Source organism: Astyanax mexicanus, chromosome 9, assembly GCF_023375975.1.
Source record: "Astyanax mexicanus isolate ESR-SI-001 chromosome 9, AstMex3_surface, whole genome shotgun sequence".
In the NCBI taxonomy this organism is placed as follows: Eukaryota; Metazoa; Chordata; class Actinopteri; order Characiformes; family Acestrorhamphidae; genus Astyanax; species Astyanax mexicanus.
This window is the reverse complement of record NC_064416.1, coordinates 18,105,355-18,124,238: the sequence shown is the minus strand read 5'-3', so window position 1 is coordinate 18,124,238 and position 18,884 is coordinate 18,105,355. Positions and strand designations below refer to the sequence as shown.

General features: G+C 38.3%; 1 protein-coding gene across 3 annotated transcripts in view; it reads left to right on the top strand.

Moving 5' to 3' along the window:
* Window positions 1–18,884, top strand: part of fgd4a (FYVE, RhoGEF and PH domain containing 4a) — an 83,997-nt gene that overhangs the window by 13,155 nt on the left and 51,958 nt on the right. The window contains exon 1 of one of the 3 annotated variants that reach the window (XM_022679608.2): window positions 12,742–12,990. The exons of 1 other annotated variant lie outside the window; for it this stretch is intronic. Coding sequence is in view for 1 of the 2 variants with exons in the window: in XM_022679604.2 (XP_022535325.2) it covers window positions 18,235–18,337 (103 nt within the window). In the remaining variant the exon portion in view is untranslated. Of the gene's footprint in view, window positions 1–12,741; window positions 12,991–18,219; window positions 18,338–18,884 lie in introns of those variants that run through there. One more of the 3 variants, XM_022679604.2, reaches the window with a different exon arrangement.

Genomic DNA, 18,884 nt, shown 5'->3' with positions numbered 1-18,884 from the left:
GTTTTGCATCCTATCTCCTCTTTACACTTGAATCGAAACCTGAGCTCAGTAGCCAGAGGCTAGGTTTTACTGGGAGTCTGTTCGGACATTGCCTGCAGCTACATCAAGATTCATCCATACTTCTCTTTTATGCTGCATCCCCCATTCCATCCCACTTCCCCCAGTGCCACCCATTAGTTCAGCCTAGGCAATGCTGCGCTAATCTAAATCTCCAGCAGCCGGTGTTCCACTTCACAATCTGTTATCGCTGCCTGGCGACCCAGATGCTGTCTGGATCATTTTTGCCACAGTCATACTGAAAATGAAATGTCTCTATATTAGATGAAGAAAAATGAAAATATGGTGTATAAAGTGCTTCCTGGGCCTTTCACAATGACTATTTTTGTATGGATGATATATTGTCCTAGAAATAATTGTAAAAAATACAATATAATTTTAAGAACATTTTATGCCACTGATAAATTGGTAATTTAATCTGATAAAAAATGTTACATTGTAATTAAATAAATATTCTAAAAATAAAACATAAATTAAATCAAAACAGTTGACATAATGACTCTTCACTATACTTTAATGTGCTCTATTTGCTAAAAACATAATGGGCAATATTGAGGTCAACAAATTCTTAAAGTCATGTCCATGTATATTTAATTATAATTCAATAACATAATTATTGTGACAAAACCTCTAAACATAACAGACATTTGTATAAGGAACCTAAATGGGAAAACAGTGCTTGTTCTTGAAATATCTCTATATTAGATGAGGAAAATGTAAAATATGGTGTATAAAGTGCTTCATGGGCCTGTCACAATGACTATTTTTGTATAGATGATAAAATGCCCTAGTAATATAAAAAAAAAATACAAAAACAAACAAAAATATATATATATCATTTTATGAACATTTAATGCCAGTAGTAAATTGGTACTTTAATCTGATAAAAATATTACAATTTATTTAAGTGAATATCCTAAAAACAAAAAGAAATTAATTAAAAACACTATTTTTGAAAACGTTGATTTACTGACTCTTCACTTTACTTTAATGTGCTCTATTTGCTAAAAAAAAAACCCCATAATGGTTAATATTGATGTCAACGCATTCTTAAAGTCATGTCCATATATATTTAATTATAATTCAGTAACAATTACTGTGACAAAACCTCTAAACTTAACAGAAATTTGTATAAAGAAGAACCTAAATAAAAAACAGTGCTTGTTCTTATCAGTTCAATGTTTTTAGACCATTTAAAAGGTTCTTCACACTCCAACATCTGTGTTGTCATGAACAAAATACTATTATAACAGTGGAGACTACCTTAAGAACACAGTTCAGTCTCACAGTTCACAGAGTGTGAATCAAATAGACTGGTAATAATAATAATCTTGTAAGTGTAGTGTAGGTAGAGTGGTTGCACACCCTGTCACCAGTTGCAGGAAGGAAAAGGCAGGGTTCTCGTTTTCAGCATGCCCCCTTTCCATCCACACCTATTGTGTGGGTATACCATCAAAAAATTGCCCTCTGAAACAATGTCTATGGTAATATTCCACGTCATGGCTTATATTTAGCATACACTCTTAAAAATGAAGGTGCTACAATGGGTTCTATGAAAGATGCCATTGTTTCATTAGAAACCATTTTGTAAAATGTGTGAATAACCTTTTAAAAAAAAATAACTTTAATATATAACTATTAAAAAAAATGATGCCAATGTTCTTTACCAATGTAAAGGTTTTTACACTTACATCTCTTTTACAATAATGCTCATTACGTGGATGTAAACATGGTTCATATATGGCATTGCAGTTGTGGCACCTTCATTCCAGGCAACATTTTAATGTGGGGTCCACAGGGGTGGATTTTAGTGGGTTTTATAAAGCATATAAAGCAAAATGTACCATATAAAATACATTATTTTCTTTTCTGGAACTTCATTGTGATTAAAAATACAGAATTATCCTAAAAATGTGCTTTAAAATAAAAATATGCAATCTAAGCAATAGCATGAATATAACAAATTAAATAAGTAATACCCTTTTTGCATTATCCGTGCACTGCATGCACCAGAAAAATACAGTAAGCTTGAGTAATATTTTAACAGAAATTCTGAACTGTGGAGAACAAATCCTGATGTATTAAGTATGGTAATAAAATCCTAAATGCAAAGTGTTATTTCATTTCTTTTTGTCTTATTATTGTTCAGAAGGTCAAATCAATTATATGGTTTTAAAATAAAACCTTTCTAGCAATTGCTTGATGATTCAGGCTTTAAAGGGTTAGTTTCACATGGGTCTCATCTAGGCCCCATGTGCATTGTACCCCCAAGATGGGGCCCATTTTTAGTAGCCCCTCTCTGCCCTATTCACTGACCCTGATGGGTCCATCCCTGACATCCATATACAGTATGGTGCACTCTTCAGTTCCCAGTTAAACTACTAATACAGCCCTCACACAGGCATGTTATCTAAGGGTTTAAGGAGTGTACTGTAAGTAGTTTGTTAGTCAAACATCAACTGGTCATTTGCTGTTTGATGTGGTGGAATAAATTTAGAGCAGATAGTACGGTTAACCAAGAATTCCAAAAGTGTGTGTGAGCCGCGGTTCATCAGGCAGGTCTGTTTTTATCTTCTACACTCTTCACTGAAACCTACACTTATGCAGCACACACAAACACTTATGTAATTACACACATAGACGCATATAAATGTAATCACAACCCCTCAAAAAACCCTAAATACTGTAACCCATAACATTTAAAAGTTCCCAGAAAATGAGTATTTTCCTTGCAAGAGTTCAGAACATGGAAATGACAAACCATCCTGTTGTTCCTCCTTAAAAAAAATAAATAGTAGAACCAAATTACAGCTGTACAACAAAACTAAAAATAAAAAAATAGCACAACTTGGACTAACTCATCTGAATCAAACTGTAGCTAAGCCCAAAAGTGGAAAGAACCGGTGGGTAGCTAACCAGCTACACTCTCTTTAGCTTGCTAACAACACAAAAGACAATAAGATGTAACTTTAACTCAAGTGGGATTCACAATAAGATATTATCATGTTATTTTGGACACGAGAAAGATGATATGATACACTGATTCTGTGATATGTGATATTACAAGACAATTCCTTATGATACTTCACAGCGTTTGTGTAACTGAGGAGGAGAAAATATTTCTAAATAGGCAAATACCAGGAGTTATGGATTTATTGCTGTCAGTTTTACACAATTTGACAACCAATATTCCTCACTTCAGGTTTACCCTATTCATTGATTAGGGGTAAATAAAGCAGTGACTTAGCAGTGACTAGTTTGTGAAATCGGGGGACGAGTTTTGGAGGAAAAAAAAGGGAGTGTAGAGTGTGTTTAAAAAAAAAATATTGATATGTAATTAAGCATATTGATAATGTGTTGCAAACGAAAACAATATGATGTACTGTATCACAATATCAATGTTTTGTCCCACCCCTACACCCAAGTAGAACTGTCATGATAATTACATAATCAATTTATCTTCCAATATATGCACACACTCGTCTCAACAAAAATAATTTTGGCATAGCACTAGGTTTCAGATGGCAAAGTAACATATTTAACATAGCATGTTTAGATGCCACTATTCTGCCTTATCGCGATGTGGCCTTTATCTGTCTATGCATACGGCAGAATTTTTTTCAGTACTCAAAGCAGTGGGCATTTGTTAAGGCGGCCACAATAACTGTTCAGCGCTGCGGGAAACCTTGTGCACATGACCACAATCATTTTTGCCTGAACATCACCCTTTGTTTTTGTTTTTTTTGTTTTTCGCAAGGAGAGCTCATTAACGTCAGAGAGGCAGTATGTTTACTTTATTGTTGTATTTATTTACATTTACAGACATTTACAGACATTTTTATTTCAGTTGCAGTGTCTGAATATTCCTAATAATTCAGTTTATTGTTCTTTAAAAGGGCTTAATTTCATTTTTGTGCTATTATATTGGTGTTATATCAGTGGCACAAAATGGTCTTAAAATGACAACAGTATAATTTACTGTTATTATTTTTGGAACAAAATATATATAAAAAAAAAGATGTAAAACCTTCCATCCTGCTGCCATTAATAAATATAAAACAGAGAATGTAACCCCTACAAGTAAGGTTTTCACTTTGTTAGGATTTATATTCAGTTCTCACTGAATGTTCACCAGTGTGAGTACAAACTCATAATTAGCTTTGAGTCCCACTGCCTTCCCTCACATTTCTGTACTGGGGCAGGATAATTACAGAATGATGTTAGAAGTCACATGTATGTGCAGTAATATGCTGGTTAAGAGAAGAAGCATGAGAACTCAGGAAGAATGCCACCCATGTAAAGCATGCAGTGGTGCTCGCTTCAGGCTTGCTTTAGTGCACTTACGGCTGGTTTGATGTGTTTTGTTGTCCAGGACTTGAATAACCTGTGTGCTCTGATGTGTAATTTAAGAAATGCAGTTGAGCTGATCCTCCAGCAGGGGGCAGATACACTTTGCCTGGTGTGTTACTCATATTCTGTTGAAGTCAATAGTCAGACACACAGTTGTTGATTTCATTCCTCTGAAGTTCAGCACAAAAGAATGTTCCAGTAGCTTTTGTCACATGGAGGATGTCAGAGCACAAAACACAGTGTTAGACTGAGAGACAGCAATATTTTTGATGGCACATATATTTTTGCACAGGGATTAATTTTATTAGGTATGTACAAGTTATGTACAAGGTATGTACAAGAAAAATAATATCAACCCAAAAGCAGTCTGTCACACAATTAGCCCTTTTATGTCTTGTATTTTTCTGTTCCTATCCTGATCTTCTGTTTGTTTTTGTTTTCCTTTACATTTGCTCCTAGCACTTAGCTTTGTTTTCCTACCCCATGTGCTCTGCCCTGCCTCCGGTCCAGCCCCCTCCCTAGCCATTAGTTTTGTCACCTTGTGTCTTGTTTGTAACTACGCCCCCTTGTTACTGGTACCTGTTCTTCATCCACCTTGTGTATAAAAGCCCCTTTGTTTCAGTGTTTCTTGTGGAGTCTTTTGTGTGCTGCGATGCTGTGTATGTGTTGCAGGTTAGGTTTTGATTCCAGTGTTATTCTTTGCCCTTTAGTTTCTTATTTTTCTAGTTTTGCCTAGTCTTTTTTTTCTTGTTTGTTTGTTTGTTTGTTTTGTTTCCCGTGTTTGTTTTCTGCTTTTTTTTCTTTTTATATTCTTTGTTTAAGAAATATTTGATACCTGCATTTATGTCCGTCGTCTCACTCTTACCTGCTTGTCAGAGTCATTATGTGTTTCCATTCATAGACTGTATATAGTGAATGCATCTGGATGGCATATTTGCAAAATAAGGATTTGTTAGAATCAAAAAAGCCTCATAGGTGTGAATGTAATAATAATATATGTAAGTGATTTACAAAATTAGCATGAAAGGCATCCTGCAGCATATTTGCCCACAGCTGGGCCTGTAGATCCTGCAAAGTTGGCATCCCAGCTGGTCCCAGAAATGCTTAATTGATGCTGAACAGTCAGGCCAAGGAAGGAGCATTATACTGCTAAAAAAATACCAGTTAGAAGCCCTGCTATTAGAGGCAACACCTGTGGCAGCAGGTTCTTCACATAACTTGGAGATAGCACTGTGCCTCATTTCATAACTAGGGGTAACTGACTGTCATATGATCATCACAGTAGAAGTAGAGGCAGGGTTTCACTTAACTGCAAAGGTAGGATCAAAGTGCTCACCACAAAGCCTCCATACTTGAACCTGACTGCCATTGGATCCAAAAAATAACCTGGATTTGTTGCTAAAAAAGCAGTCCAGGTTTTTTGTTCAGAACACCACTGCAAATCAAACTGCCTGACTGGCAGATGGCCTAGGTGGTAGGTTATTAATTGACACAGCCATCCTCTTTTTATAGTGTAATTATAGTGCACCCCCTCTCAGACTGTGTCAGCTGGGAAAAATGTCTTCAAGTGCATCATAAAGGCATTTCTAGCACTCAGTGATCCCTCACCAGGAAGTTGACAACCCAAAGGTAACCTCTAAGATTGTTTTAGCCGTCTTGTATTAAGACCAGTGTCTAATCAAAACAAACTGTGATCATTTACGTAGATGTCTGCGTGAGAAATAAATGCATCATGATGGGAATGATTATAGTTTTTAAAATAAAATAAGCCTTTTAAACACATAATTGTACTGTCTAATTGTGTAATTGGACTGTTTTAAAGTGATTCAAGGTGTGTACACCTTTCTGTAAACTTTGTTTTCCCACTAATTAAAGGCCTGCTGTTCTCCTTTGGGTGAAGGTTGAAAGCTTCAGTGCAGTGCTGGTGTCAGCTCTGTTCTTTTCCACTGGGCTTGTGTATTGATTTGGACTGGGCTGTGTTGGCCGCCAGTAGGGAACAGTTTCATCTGCCTTTTGGTTCTCTCACCCACACAGATCTGTCCGACAGAAGAATTCCGACCAGCAGAGTTCTGTGTTTGTGTGTGTGTGTTTGTGTGTTTGTGTGTGTGTGTGTGTGTGTGTTTGTGTGTGTGTGTGTGTGTGTGTGTGTGTGTGTGTGTGTGTGTGTGTGTTCGCGTGCACATGTGCTTTTCTGTTTTACAAGGTTTATATGTGTGTGTGTGTGCCAGTGGTGAGGTAGCTAGGTAATGTCCTAATATGGGTCGTGTATGTTTCTGTGTGCAGTACAGTCTAAGCTCAGAGGTATGTATCACATTGTTAAATCTGTGAGCAGAATTTACTTAACAGTTACTGCATTTGTCTGATACTCTTATCCAGAGTGACTGGCGCGCTTGTCCTCTGGCTCAGCCAGACAATCAATCTCTAGTCTGGCACAGAGGAGGGCAATGTTATTACCCACTATGCTACAATAACTTGCTATATTGCAGTTAAATACTGTTTTGCCATTGTTATAGCCTTGTAACCTGCAGTAAAACCCTTATATAACGCTTAATGTTCCATCTAAGCATTGGACTTCTCATCTGGATACTGCAGGTTCGATCCTCCGTGAGTGGAAAACCAAGAGTTCATAGTTGGTTGTATCCAAAGTACTTCATTCATTGACTCATTGACTCACTGATGTTTAGCAGGCTGAAGATTCTCCACAAGAGGTGGAATACATTTAGTATAGGTACTCAAATGGTTTATGGTGCTTCACATTAATAAAATAGTTTGTGTCTGTGCATGTTTGTGTGCTTGTTATTCATTGACTGTTTGATTGTTTGGTAAAACAAATCGGTGATGCAACAAAAACAAGTTCCATAAAACATAGGAAATATGTAATCTTTCTTCAATTTGGCACAACACCAGTTCTTTTTTTCTTCTTTTGTTTAAAGGTTTGCCTTAATGTTCTATAAATGTTTCAAACATCTGAACCAACCAAGCAAAAACCTAGGTTCTTATATTCTGAGATTCGAGACTGTTTCTTTTGGTATGACAAATTTTGGTTCTTTGATAAACAATGTAAGTTTGAAGGCATCGTAAAGCATGCTTGTCTTATTTTTGATGTTTTCTATACTATATCTTCATCTAAACTATGTCTTTCACCACTTTGTGTTAAAAAGAGAGACAGCATGTTCCTGATGTCAGCCAATTGAGTTTAACTGAGTCTGCAGCAGCATTGTTATGGCAGAAATCAGGATGTAAATCTGCTTCTACTCTCACTAAATAAATGTTAATGAAACAGAAGACAGCATGTTAACTGCCTTTTCATGGCTCTTTTATTTGGTTGGTAATTAACTGTGTGCAGTGCAACTAGTGTGTGTGTGTGTGTGTGTGTGTGTGTGTGTGTAAGGAAGTGAGTAAAGGAACATGTGTGTTTATTAGTATGTACATACTGCACTCCGACTACACTCACTAATGGCTTTCTAAAGCACCCCATTGCTCTCTGTCTGGATATTAATGATACTCCACCATTCTCAGCACAGAGATGAATATCAGTGATGAAATTCATAAACAACTGCAAATTCCAGATCTCTGACCTGACTCTACTGCACAGGCCAGTCTGCATGCTTCACTATACCTCTGGAAAAATGTAATCAACCAAAGCTGCATATTTCCCTTCTGTTTATGCGCTGATGTGTAAGGCAGCATGTGGCAGGCTGTGATGGGGCCCCTGAGGGTCCGCTGATTGAGGAGTTTGAGCAGAGTCCCTATAGGCTGAGTAGTCATCACTCTAAAGGAGCAGGAGGCCAGTGGAGAACTGTGCTCTGCTGAAGGAATCTGTGATTAATCGCAGCCTTTAACGCCCGGCCTGTGGCAGTGTTTACTGCCAACCCCCACCATCTTTCTGGCTTTACTTCCAGAAGACTGCACCTACTGCATTTTGACAAACATGACAAAACTTGACACACTCGTGATTTTCTCTGAGCACTCGCAGATTGTTCGATGGAGAAGTTGGTCAGATTGGTCAATACTCTTACAGCTTAAAGCTCTTTCGAGCAGAGTCTGCTTTTGTCAGAAGAAAAAAAGCTCACTTCATGTTTTAAAAACAATAAACACATAAATTAATGTTATCTTCCACAGTCTGAAACTGATAGACTGCTACACTGTGTTAGAGAATTATATCTATCCCCATTTATAGAGCACAAATGGCAAAATTCTGTTAGTCTCTGTGTGGAGTTTCCACTATGTTAAAAATCTTATTCATTTTTACATCAGACAAACAAAAACTTGTTGTGAAGGGACCTTTAGAAAGAGACACTGTCTTTCACACAGACATTACAATTGTTGTGTACACAGCTAATATAATCACCATAGAGAACTGCTATACAATAGCAGTAGAATGGGATGATCTGTGCGATCAGTGTGCCCAATGCCAAGCCAGTCACTGGCTAGAGTGGTATAGGGCCCCATTTTAGCAATCTGTATGCGTATCTTCAACCACACAGCTTGGTTTAGGGCGTGTCAGTGTGTCTTTATAATCGTAGCAACAGGCAAAGTAGGACTTTATGTTAAAAGTATGATTTCCCTGTAACTAGCAGGCTTGTGTGTGCATTGGGGACGTGCTTGTTGACAAATCCCTGCCAAGATTACAATGGCTTACTGTTGACGTCTGCCTAGGTTGCTTTCAGTTAGTGGCACACCTGTGTTTTCCATTGCCAAGATAGCAATACACCAGAAATATCCCTAAACCACCCCTTTGGCATAAATTGGCATTTATTTACAAGTGCCGTTGCTATTGAAACGATGCAGGCACAAGCAGTAAAGGTAGAGTGTTAGAGCAGTATGTAAGATAGCAATGAGCTATTTATAGCCTTGCGCAGGGTATAACATAGGGCCCATAATGTCTCTAGCACTGGGCTTTGGAGCAGTGGAAAAGTTTTTGAGATATGGAGCGTTATGCAGGACCTCTAACCTTGGATGTGCTCTTAACAAGTTGTAGGCATTGTATCTATTTAGCTTACTTGCAATTTCTATAGCTTGCAAAGTGTGAAGGTAATGATGGACTGTGGTCCAGTATCAACAACACAATATTCTTCTAAAAATGAGTGGCATCTTGTACTGTTAGTCGGCTTTTACTAGAGCTTTCTCTGATGGGCTGGGTTTATGTAATTTTAGGGGAGGTAATATAATAGGTCAAGACTGTTATGTAACAGTTTTGGAGTTTTGCAATAGGCTCGTTTTACAGCTGTATTCTTGTTTCTGCTGGAACAGAAAAGAGTGTCTGAGGTACATGTTTTTGTCTCTTTCATATTCAGTTTGGTATTCAACACAAGGATAGGATCGGAGGACAAAAAAAGGACCAGGACATCCATAATTTTTATATGACAGCAGCAGTGTACTGATATGAAAGGTGAAGGGTATATGATGGGGAAAGGAAAAACAGAAGACCCTCCGGAGGACTTGGAGAGGGAATAAAGGAGTGGTGACAGGTGGAAGAGGTCACAGTGTTAACTCTGACTGTTTGAATTAGCATTGACATGACCAGCCTGGAAACCTAGAGGCCAGAAAGCTTGATGCACACTGACAATTAGTGTGTGCATGTGAGCGCGTTGGGGTGAGGGTGGCGTCTAGAAACCAAGGCTGAAGCTGTCACCTCAGGCTGAAACTCTGTAATTGAGGATCTAATCAAAAACTAGCAGGAATCTTCAGACAGACCACCAACCCAAGTCCCTGAACCCACAATGTAATTCTTCATGGTTTCCTTCTAAACTGAGGATTTAATTATTATTTTTTTGCTTAAATTATTGTGTGAAGAATGTGCTGTACTTTGGAACAGAATATTGAACCTTACCAGCTTTTTTAGAAAGCTAATCCACATCTGTCAGGGATCTCAGAAAATCTGGAAAATCTGCAAATGCATAGGGGGTTTGCTGCAATGCTAGCAGTTTTCTGAGCTGGATTACTTACTGATAGTTCTTGACCTTCATTCGTTTATTTTGCTAGTTCGGAACATGCCATTAGCTTATGGAAAGGACTTTGTTATCTTTTTTGGGCTGGAGTTTGGGCAGCTTCTTGTTGTTGTTTTTGTTGGAAGCCAGTCTAACCTTTCTGAGTAGTTCATCCAGTATCCCTGTGAATTAAAGCAGTTTTTACTAAGAGGTTCTGGAAAAAATCCTGATTTTTTTTCTGCTAAAACGGTAGGGACAAGCGGGAAAAAGTGTGTGCATGCATGTTATTTTTGTCTTAATTGCCCAGCCCTTAAATTTGTGGCTGTGATCTGCCTGATTACATGCCGTACTGATCTCTGCCAGGCCTCTAATCTGTGGCATTGCTTAAATATGTGTTGCAGTTCAGTAATAGAGTGTTGGGAGAGTTTCACTGAGGGCTTCTGGTTTTCACAGCGGAAGCAAGTGAATTGTGGAGGTGGTTTCTTTAGGTGGCCAACAGTGTTCATCCCTCTCTTCCTCCCCCACAGAGTCCCCCATCCTCTTTTCTCTCTCACTTTCTGTGTCTCTCTCTCACTCTCACTTTCTCTACCCTTTTAGTTGCTGTCACATGGCCTGGAACACTCTTTGACTGAATCAGGCAGACTCATTAGTGCATTGTTTTGAATGATAGTCACACTTCACTTCTCCCTTCTCCTATGCAGCAAACATTGGAACAACGCTCACACACTTATCAGGTCCTTACCCACCCCCACACACACACACACACACACTCAGTCTCTCTCTCTGTAATTGTGAGACCTCTCTCTTTCTTTCTCTATCTGTTTACTGTCTGACTCCATTCTCTGAGTCTGTTTCTCTGTGTATCTGACATTCCTTTTTCTATCTCTTACTGTTTGTCTCTTTTCACTATCTCTCAACTGGATGGCACGCACATCCCAAACCTTCCTCCAGCAGTTGGGTATATGGGTTATGTAAATGACCTTCAGCAGGCGCTTTTGGATGGCCAGCTGTTGATTGGTGATATGTGTGTTGGTTTACCTGGCAACGCACATGACCCAGCTCTCTTTAACACATCTCATCTTCAGGTATATTATCATTTTAACAGTATCTATTTTAAATGTGTTTGTATGTCTTGTTTATTTAAAAAAAAAAAAAACGTTTTTCTATCCTGCTTTTCTGCATTTTGGCTTTGTGATAGTCTAACTTTCCAGTTTTTTTCATTCAGGTTTTATGTACACTTTTAAAATCATGTCTTTCTCTCTCCTTATACAGTATCTCACTGTCTTTCTTTCTGTCTTTCAAAATGTCTTTTTCTCATTTTGGCTTTAGTGATATTCTAACTTTTCCAGTTTGTCCTAGTGTAAAAATCCTTTTTGTATATTTGGTTATTTTTCTCAGATATTACCTTTTTCCGTTTTGTTTTATGCACAATTTTTAAATACCCATCTCTGCATCTGTCTGACTCATCTCTCTCTCTCTCCCTATCTCTGTATCTGCCTGAACTTTCTCTCTTTTCTTTCTTTCTCTCCATCTCTGTAGCTGTCTGACTCCTCTCTATAACTTTTTCTATCTTTTTCTCTCTCGCTTTTCTCTCTCTCTCCCCCTCTTTCTTTCTTTCTTTCTTTTTTCTTTCTTTTTTCTCTCTTTTCTCTCTCCCTATCTCTGTATCTGTCTAAATCCTCTCTCTCTTTTCTCTCTCTCTCCCCATCTCTGTATCTGTCTAACTCCTCTTTCTTTCTTTTTTCTTTCTTTTTCTCTCTCTTTTCTCTCTCTCCCCATCTCTGTATCTGTCTGACTCCTCTCTCTCTTTTTTCTCTTTCTCCTCATCTCTGTATCTGTCTGACTCCTCTCTCTCTCTCTCTTTCTGTTGCTATCCTCCCTTTCCTAAATTGTCAGACCCCTTTTTCTCTGTGTAACCCTGTAACTGTCTGACTACTCTATCATTCACCCTCTTCTTTCTCTCTTTTTCTCACTCCCCCATCACCTCTCATTCTGTATCTCCTGCCCCTCCCCATGAAGCGTGCATGTCCCAACACACTTCCCCCACCCTGCCCCCCACCCTCTGCTAGATGAGCAGATGAGAGCCTTGGGTTTCCTCCCTGTTTGCTGGTCCTCCTCCAGCAGCACAATAGAGCTGATTGTCCATGCCACACACACACACACACACAAACACACACACACACTGGCACCCAGAGAAAGAGGGATTGACGCGAGGGGTGAATGAGTCTGCTTCTCTGCCACATGCTCTCTCTCTCCTCTGGAATGTGGATTCATCTTCACGGGTTACCAAGCAAAATCTGAGCGACAGAGAGAGAGAGAGGGATAGAATGGGATGGGAAATGATGGGAGGGTCTAAGGGCGAGAGAGAGAGAGCAGCAGAGGAGGAGAGAAGTGAGGGAGAGACTGAGTGAGTGAGTGAGAGAGAAAGAGAGAGAGGAGAGCGAGGGGGAAGGAAAGGGAGAATGCGGTGAGGGCAGCATTAGACCGAGGACGAGAGGACGAGAGGAAGAGAGGGAGGGATCGCGGCGACAAGGCTTTTCAGGCGTGACTACTTTGGATAAGGACAACAGCTCTGCTTCTCTGCTCTCTCTCACACACACACACACACACTCACGCCCAGCTGTCGTCCGGATTACAGTCAGACCCCTGACAGGTCAGTGTGTTTTTTTTATTTATTCCCTTCATCTCAGCCCCACAGCTGTGCGGTTCAGCAGAGCTGGGTGTTCTCTGATCGGCGGGGGGCTGTGGCTGTTGGGCTGCAATTAAACAGCATTAATATAGTTCTGTCTGATTTGAGAACAGTCCGTTTTTAGCTTTTTGTATACAGAGGCTTGGTGTGTGTCTAGTCTGTGGCTTTTGCATGCTGAGATCTGGGCTGATAGGCTGATAACAAAGGGAGGACCACCTATACATGCACATCGCACATACAGCAGGGGCGAGCGAGCTGTAGAGGAAGCAGCAGAGGAGTGAGAGAGCCAGAGGGACCTGCAATAATGACAAGAGACTTCAGGGGGGGTCCAGATCTTTCATGGTGGATTTGGAGCAGTGGTGTCGGTGGATTCGGTTTAGGGGGCGAGTGACAGCAAGTGTGAATGTGTGTGAGAGAGAGTGAAAGTGCATGTGTGTGTGTGTAAGGCAAGCATGGCTGTCACCATGCAGCTACTAGATTAGCATGTCTGTAAAGAAGAGCAGAGGGAGCGTTAAGTCTCTCATTAATGTGCAAAACCACACACACTCTCTGAGAGAGAGCTACACCAAGACAGAACCAGACCAAACCCTGCAAGACCCCTATAATCACTGCTTTAACATTTGCATGATTTATAAACTGAAAACATTCAGAAAATGAATGTCTTCTTCAACCTTGTGGTTTATTTGAAGCTAACGGCTGTAAGTTATCAAACATCTGACAAAGACACTTTGGTAAATACAAAAGTGTTTAAAATGGGTTTAAAAGCAAGACATTGGAATTTCTAGTGGAGGCCTTGCATTGAAATTAACTAAAAATAAAAGTAGAATTTCAAGAGTCATAATTTTTTAGACAAAAAAACTTCTGGGAATGTAAAAAGTTTCTACATCAAGATAAGATCAGACCAGAACCCTGAAGAACCCGTATGGTTAATGCGTTTACATTTGGATAGTTAAAAAATGATAGAAAAGGAATGTCAAATTATCAAACGACACATAATCAATAATAATAATAAGGATTTTTATGTAAAGCTGATGACATTACGTTCTCAAACACCTCAAAAGGGTTTTTTGGTAATTAAAAATGTTTTCAAACAAGGATTTGGAAAGTGTTGCATCAAAATGACCAAAAAAATTAAATTTTAATGTTCATGAATTTTATGCAGAGACTGTCTGGGAATAGAAAAAAAATTACGAGACCAAGATCAGACCAGAACCCTTGAGAACCCATATAATAAATGCGTTAACATTTGCATGATTCAAAAATTATATGAAAATTAATGGGACATGACCTGAATGTAGCATGATTGAGATAGATAGATAAATGTCGTCTTCTTTAACATTGGGGTTTATTTGAAGCTGATGGCAGAAACTTCAGTGTTCAGAAAAAGGATTAGAAGCGAAACATTTGATTTTGCAATAAAGGCCTAGAATCAAAATGACCGAAAAAGACATACAGATACAGAGAACTTCTAGGAACATAAAAACATCCTTCCAAGAAGTTTTCCTCAAACTGAGGTTTCATGCTTGCTTAGTTTATCTCTTCTAGGAAGAGTGACCTTACTTCCAGCAGTGGAATCTACCCAAGTGGTCAAGTTGATTAACTAATTCTCCATTAAGATTTTGAAAGCAGGCACACTCATGAATCACTACTACTGTTCATGTGTTTCACTTTATTCTCTACTGTCTGTCCTGAGGAATCTTGATGCTTACAGAAGGTCTGTTGGAGCACTATATTAAAAAGAAGGTTGTGATCCTGCTACTAAAGTTCATGTAGAAGTTAATTTTTGATATTGACTTAATTTTCCTTCTGTAAATAAAACTCTGCTTCTCAGTTCATATAAAGCAGAAGTTTGCTTGTGGGAAGAGAATCTAAAAAAATAAAAACTGAAAACAGAAGTGTTTTTAGAGAACAAGCATATTAACACGTGCAACAAAAGTGACCCCTGACCTTCTCCCCTCCCCCCTTCTGTCCTTCTGTTTCTTTTTCTCTCTCTTTCTTGTTCATTGTAATAGAATTATAAATAATTGAGTCCCTTGTCCGTTCTCAAGGATACTTCTAGACTGCTGGTCATGATCTTTACCTCCACTGTGGGTGGTAGTTTTAGCTTTCTATGATGTATTCCAGGTTAACACATGACACTGTGAATGAAGAAATATTAATCACCCACACTAAGGACATTGAATGTCCCATCCATCTGCCACTGATAATTATATAATTATGATAACTAATATAAAAAATGTGATCATTTATGCACTGTGTAATGTCATTTGCTCAGTAAATGAGTTTAATTTAAACAATTAAATTAGTTAACAATTAAACACAACAAAGTAGTTGAGATATGTAAGCCACTAGTTTAGCATAGGACCATTTTGAGAGTTTCAACTGTCTGCAAGAAACCATGTGTGAGAACCTCTTGTCAGTCTTGTGGTCCGTGGCAGAACGTGGGGTGGAAAAGAAATAGAAACACTTTAAGACTACACTTGTAGACTTGCAGTTATTTTCTCACACACATGTAGTGGCTGAGAGCTGAAGTCTTACAGTAAGTAATTATTTAGCAGCAGAGGTGTCAAGTAACAAAGTAGAAATACTATTTTATTATTATACTATTTACATTATTATCGAATAACTATGTAAATTCATATACCATATATTTAATAGCTTTAATATTAATCTGCAACAAATGTAGAATGTAAAATAATTTTGTAAAATCAAAGAAAATCATTATTTTTAAGTGATCTCTTATTTATTTATTTATTTTCTAATATTCACCTTAACTTACTTCCATTTTCCACCCAGTAGCCACCCAATGCTCAGGTGGTGAGTGCTAGCATATATGAGTCACATAAAGATAGCTGGCACTGACTCAGTCTTCGCTCCATTGATTCAGAACACCTTGCCATGACCACACTGGCCCATGTTGAACCATACTCACAAGATAGCACCTCATAACGTATCACCAGTATGATAAGTGTGGACATTCCAAAGCTGTTCTCCTAAGACTACACTTTATGATCAGCTTCATGAGGATCATTTGGCATGTCGTGTATTTCCCTGTATATTCACATAAAGAATATAATATGATCTATTTATCAATACAAGGCAGCAAGTCTGCATTGCTCTAAAACAGTAATCTACAGCCAGACACATATTCTCAAACTGCAGCTAATGCAACAGTATTTGTACTGCTGAGCACTTGCTTGGAGGAGAACACTAATTCCCATTCTGGTACATCAGCTATACATATGCCTGCACACAGGCAAGCATTGCTTTGAGCAATGGAGAAGAGGGAGGGACAACCTACCCACACGGGGTGAGCGAGGCCAATTGTCCTCTCTAGGACCCCTGGCCATGGAGCGTAGCCCGTCTCTAAGCGCTGTGGTAAATTAGGAGGCCTCAGTTCAATGAATGAGGAGTTCTCAGATGCAGTGAGAATGCAAATGTGTGTGTCTAGGAACAAAAGAACTGAAAACTTAATTATGTTGATTAATGTACATACACTCTTCAGGATGTCTGAGGTTAATTGCACGATGTATTCTTCTTTAGTATAGTCAAAGTGTATAGATCTGTGCATAATATACTGGTACCAATTGTTATATTAGGATTGGTATATTTAAGTGCATCAAACAGTCCTCAGGCAAATAAATATATATATTAATCTAAATATAAAACAACTGACAGCTTCACAAAGACACAAATGATACAGTTCATTCATCAAAGAAGATGAGTCCTCATTGTCTTGTGTTCTATTGTGCTTGCTTGACTGTTTGGCATATTGCACCGCTCAGTGGGTTTATATTGCAGTATTTGTGTAAGCTGACACTTTAATTGTGTGTTCAGGATTTTGAATAATGGTTGATTTAGCATTCTAAAAAGGGATTTTCCTCTAGAATTGAGGTTCATTTTGCCCTACTTGGCACAACACAGATAAGTAATTTCATTGGTTGCACAGGTATTAAGTCCCAGCTGGCCAAAATAAAGGGAGAGCTGTTTACCATTGTACATTATTGCACATCAAGGAGCTTACAGTACTATTTTTCTTTCTATATTTGCTGTAAAGCAATGCATCTTAATGTCATAGTGTTTCCTCTGCTCTAAGACTGTCAATGAACCTCAGCATTGGCTATTTAATTGGATTATTAGTTGCATTTGATGTTATGTGAACAGGAGAATCTCTGAAGTGTGAAGGCTAAGACAAACTTTTAAAAAAAAGTGTCATTAGCTCATAGCTACAGTATTAGACAGTGTAAGTATTTTTTTAAATAGCAAGGATCTGAGCCACTTGAGGAATTAACTTGAGGAGTTGTGGTGGCTGGACCACTATCATGGCTCTCAGAGGTTACTTTTGGGTAATGTACCTTTTGGTAAGAGATTTTTAACTGCTTGAAAGGCCCCAAAATGCATCTTGAGAGGGGGCGCAGCATTACACTAAGAAAAGCAGAACAAATTGTTCCACCGTTTAGTCTGTTAGCCACTATTGTTTGCCTTCATTTACAGTGGTGTCAGGAAAGAGAAACTTGGACTTGCTTTGGACTGGAATGATGTTTTTCTTGTCTGATCTAGGTTTTGTTTGATATCAAATGACAGAAGGGCCTATGGTGAGCAATTCAATCCTTTAGGTCTTTTCTGTGGAGGGACAACAAACATTTACCAACAATGTCTCTGCCAGATGGTAAGACTTTCTTGACCTTCCCAGTAATTGACAATTACTGTAGGCATTCATGGGAAAAGCTGGGATTCCATATGTGGCATGAGTGTGCAGGATATATGGAAACTGTATGCCTTCATGCCCCACTGTATCTCAAATTTTTATCACTTTTATGTCATGACATTCACACGTATAAAAATTCATTCAATTCCAGCAACTCCTCTTTGGTGCTTTTTTATTTATTTAGAGCAATACGTTATATAAAAATAGTTAAGCAAGTCTCAATATTAGATTAGCTTTAAATATCTTTAAAAATTGTTGGCCAGTATAAAGTGCTGATTCACCTAAAAAAAAAAAAACTGGTCTATTGTGCCAGACTACCTTCCTCTTGTTAGTGACATCAGAACTGGCAAGGGGAGGGGATGAAAGTGTGACACCTATTCTCACACTAACAGACACTAAGGGTTTGTCCAGCCTCACCGCTTAGAGAAAGACAATGTGGTTGTATGGTAGTTAGTGTTGAGTAACTTTGTAGACATTGGTGTTGTTGAGAGGACTTCCTCATGGCACAGGAGCTGAAAAACACACGTTTGAGCAAAATGTCTCGACGTGTCATTCGGAACCAAAGAAGGGAAAGCCATCTACGGTGGAGACAGAGTCTAACAGGTAGTTCACAATAATATTGCATTACCTCTGACTGGCACTGTCATAAATGAAAAGCAGACGTGTGCGTGTCTGTGTGTGTGTGTGTATTTTGTAGCTGTGCTTGGTGTGTTTAACTTGTATTTAGTTCAGGGCACAGTCCAATGCACAGTGAAATGGTAGAAACAAAGTGGATATATATATATATATATATATATATATATATATATATATATATATATATATATATATATATAGATATATAGATATATAGATAGATATATTATATATAGAGATATATATATAGATATATATATCAAGAATTGTGTATATGATCTGATTGGTTGTCAAAATGAGCTATTAAGAAAAGTATCAGCAAATCACAGATGGCATATTTAGAGGGAAAATTCTCAAATGCAATTTTACAAGCAGTTGAACAGTACAATGTTGTAATTTTACCTCAGAATGAAACACCAGTTGGCATGATGTGCGGTTAGCTGCTTAAGAAGTTGTAACTTGTTGGCCAAGCATAAGATTTTAGGTGATTCAAAGGTTGTTGCATTTAGTATTA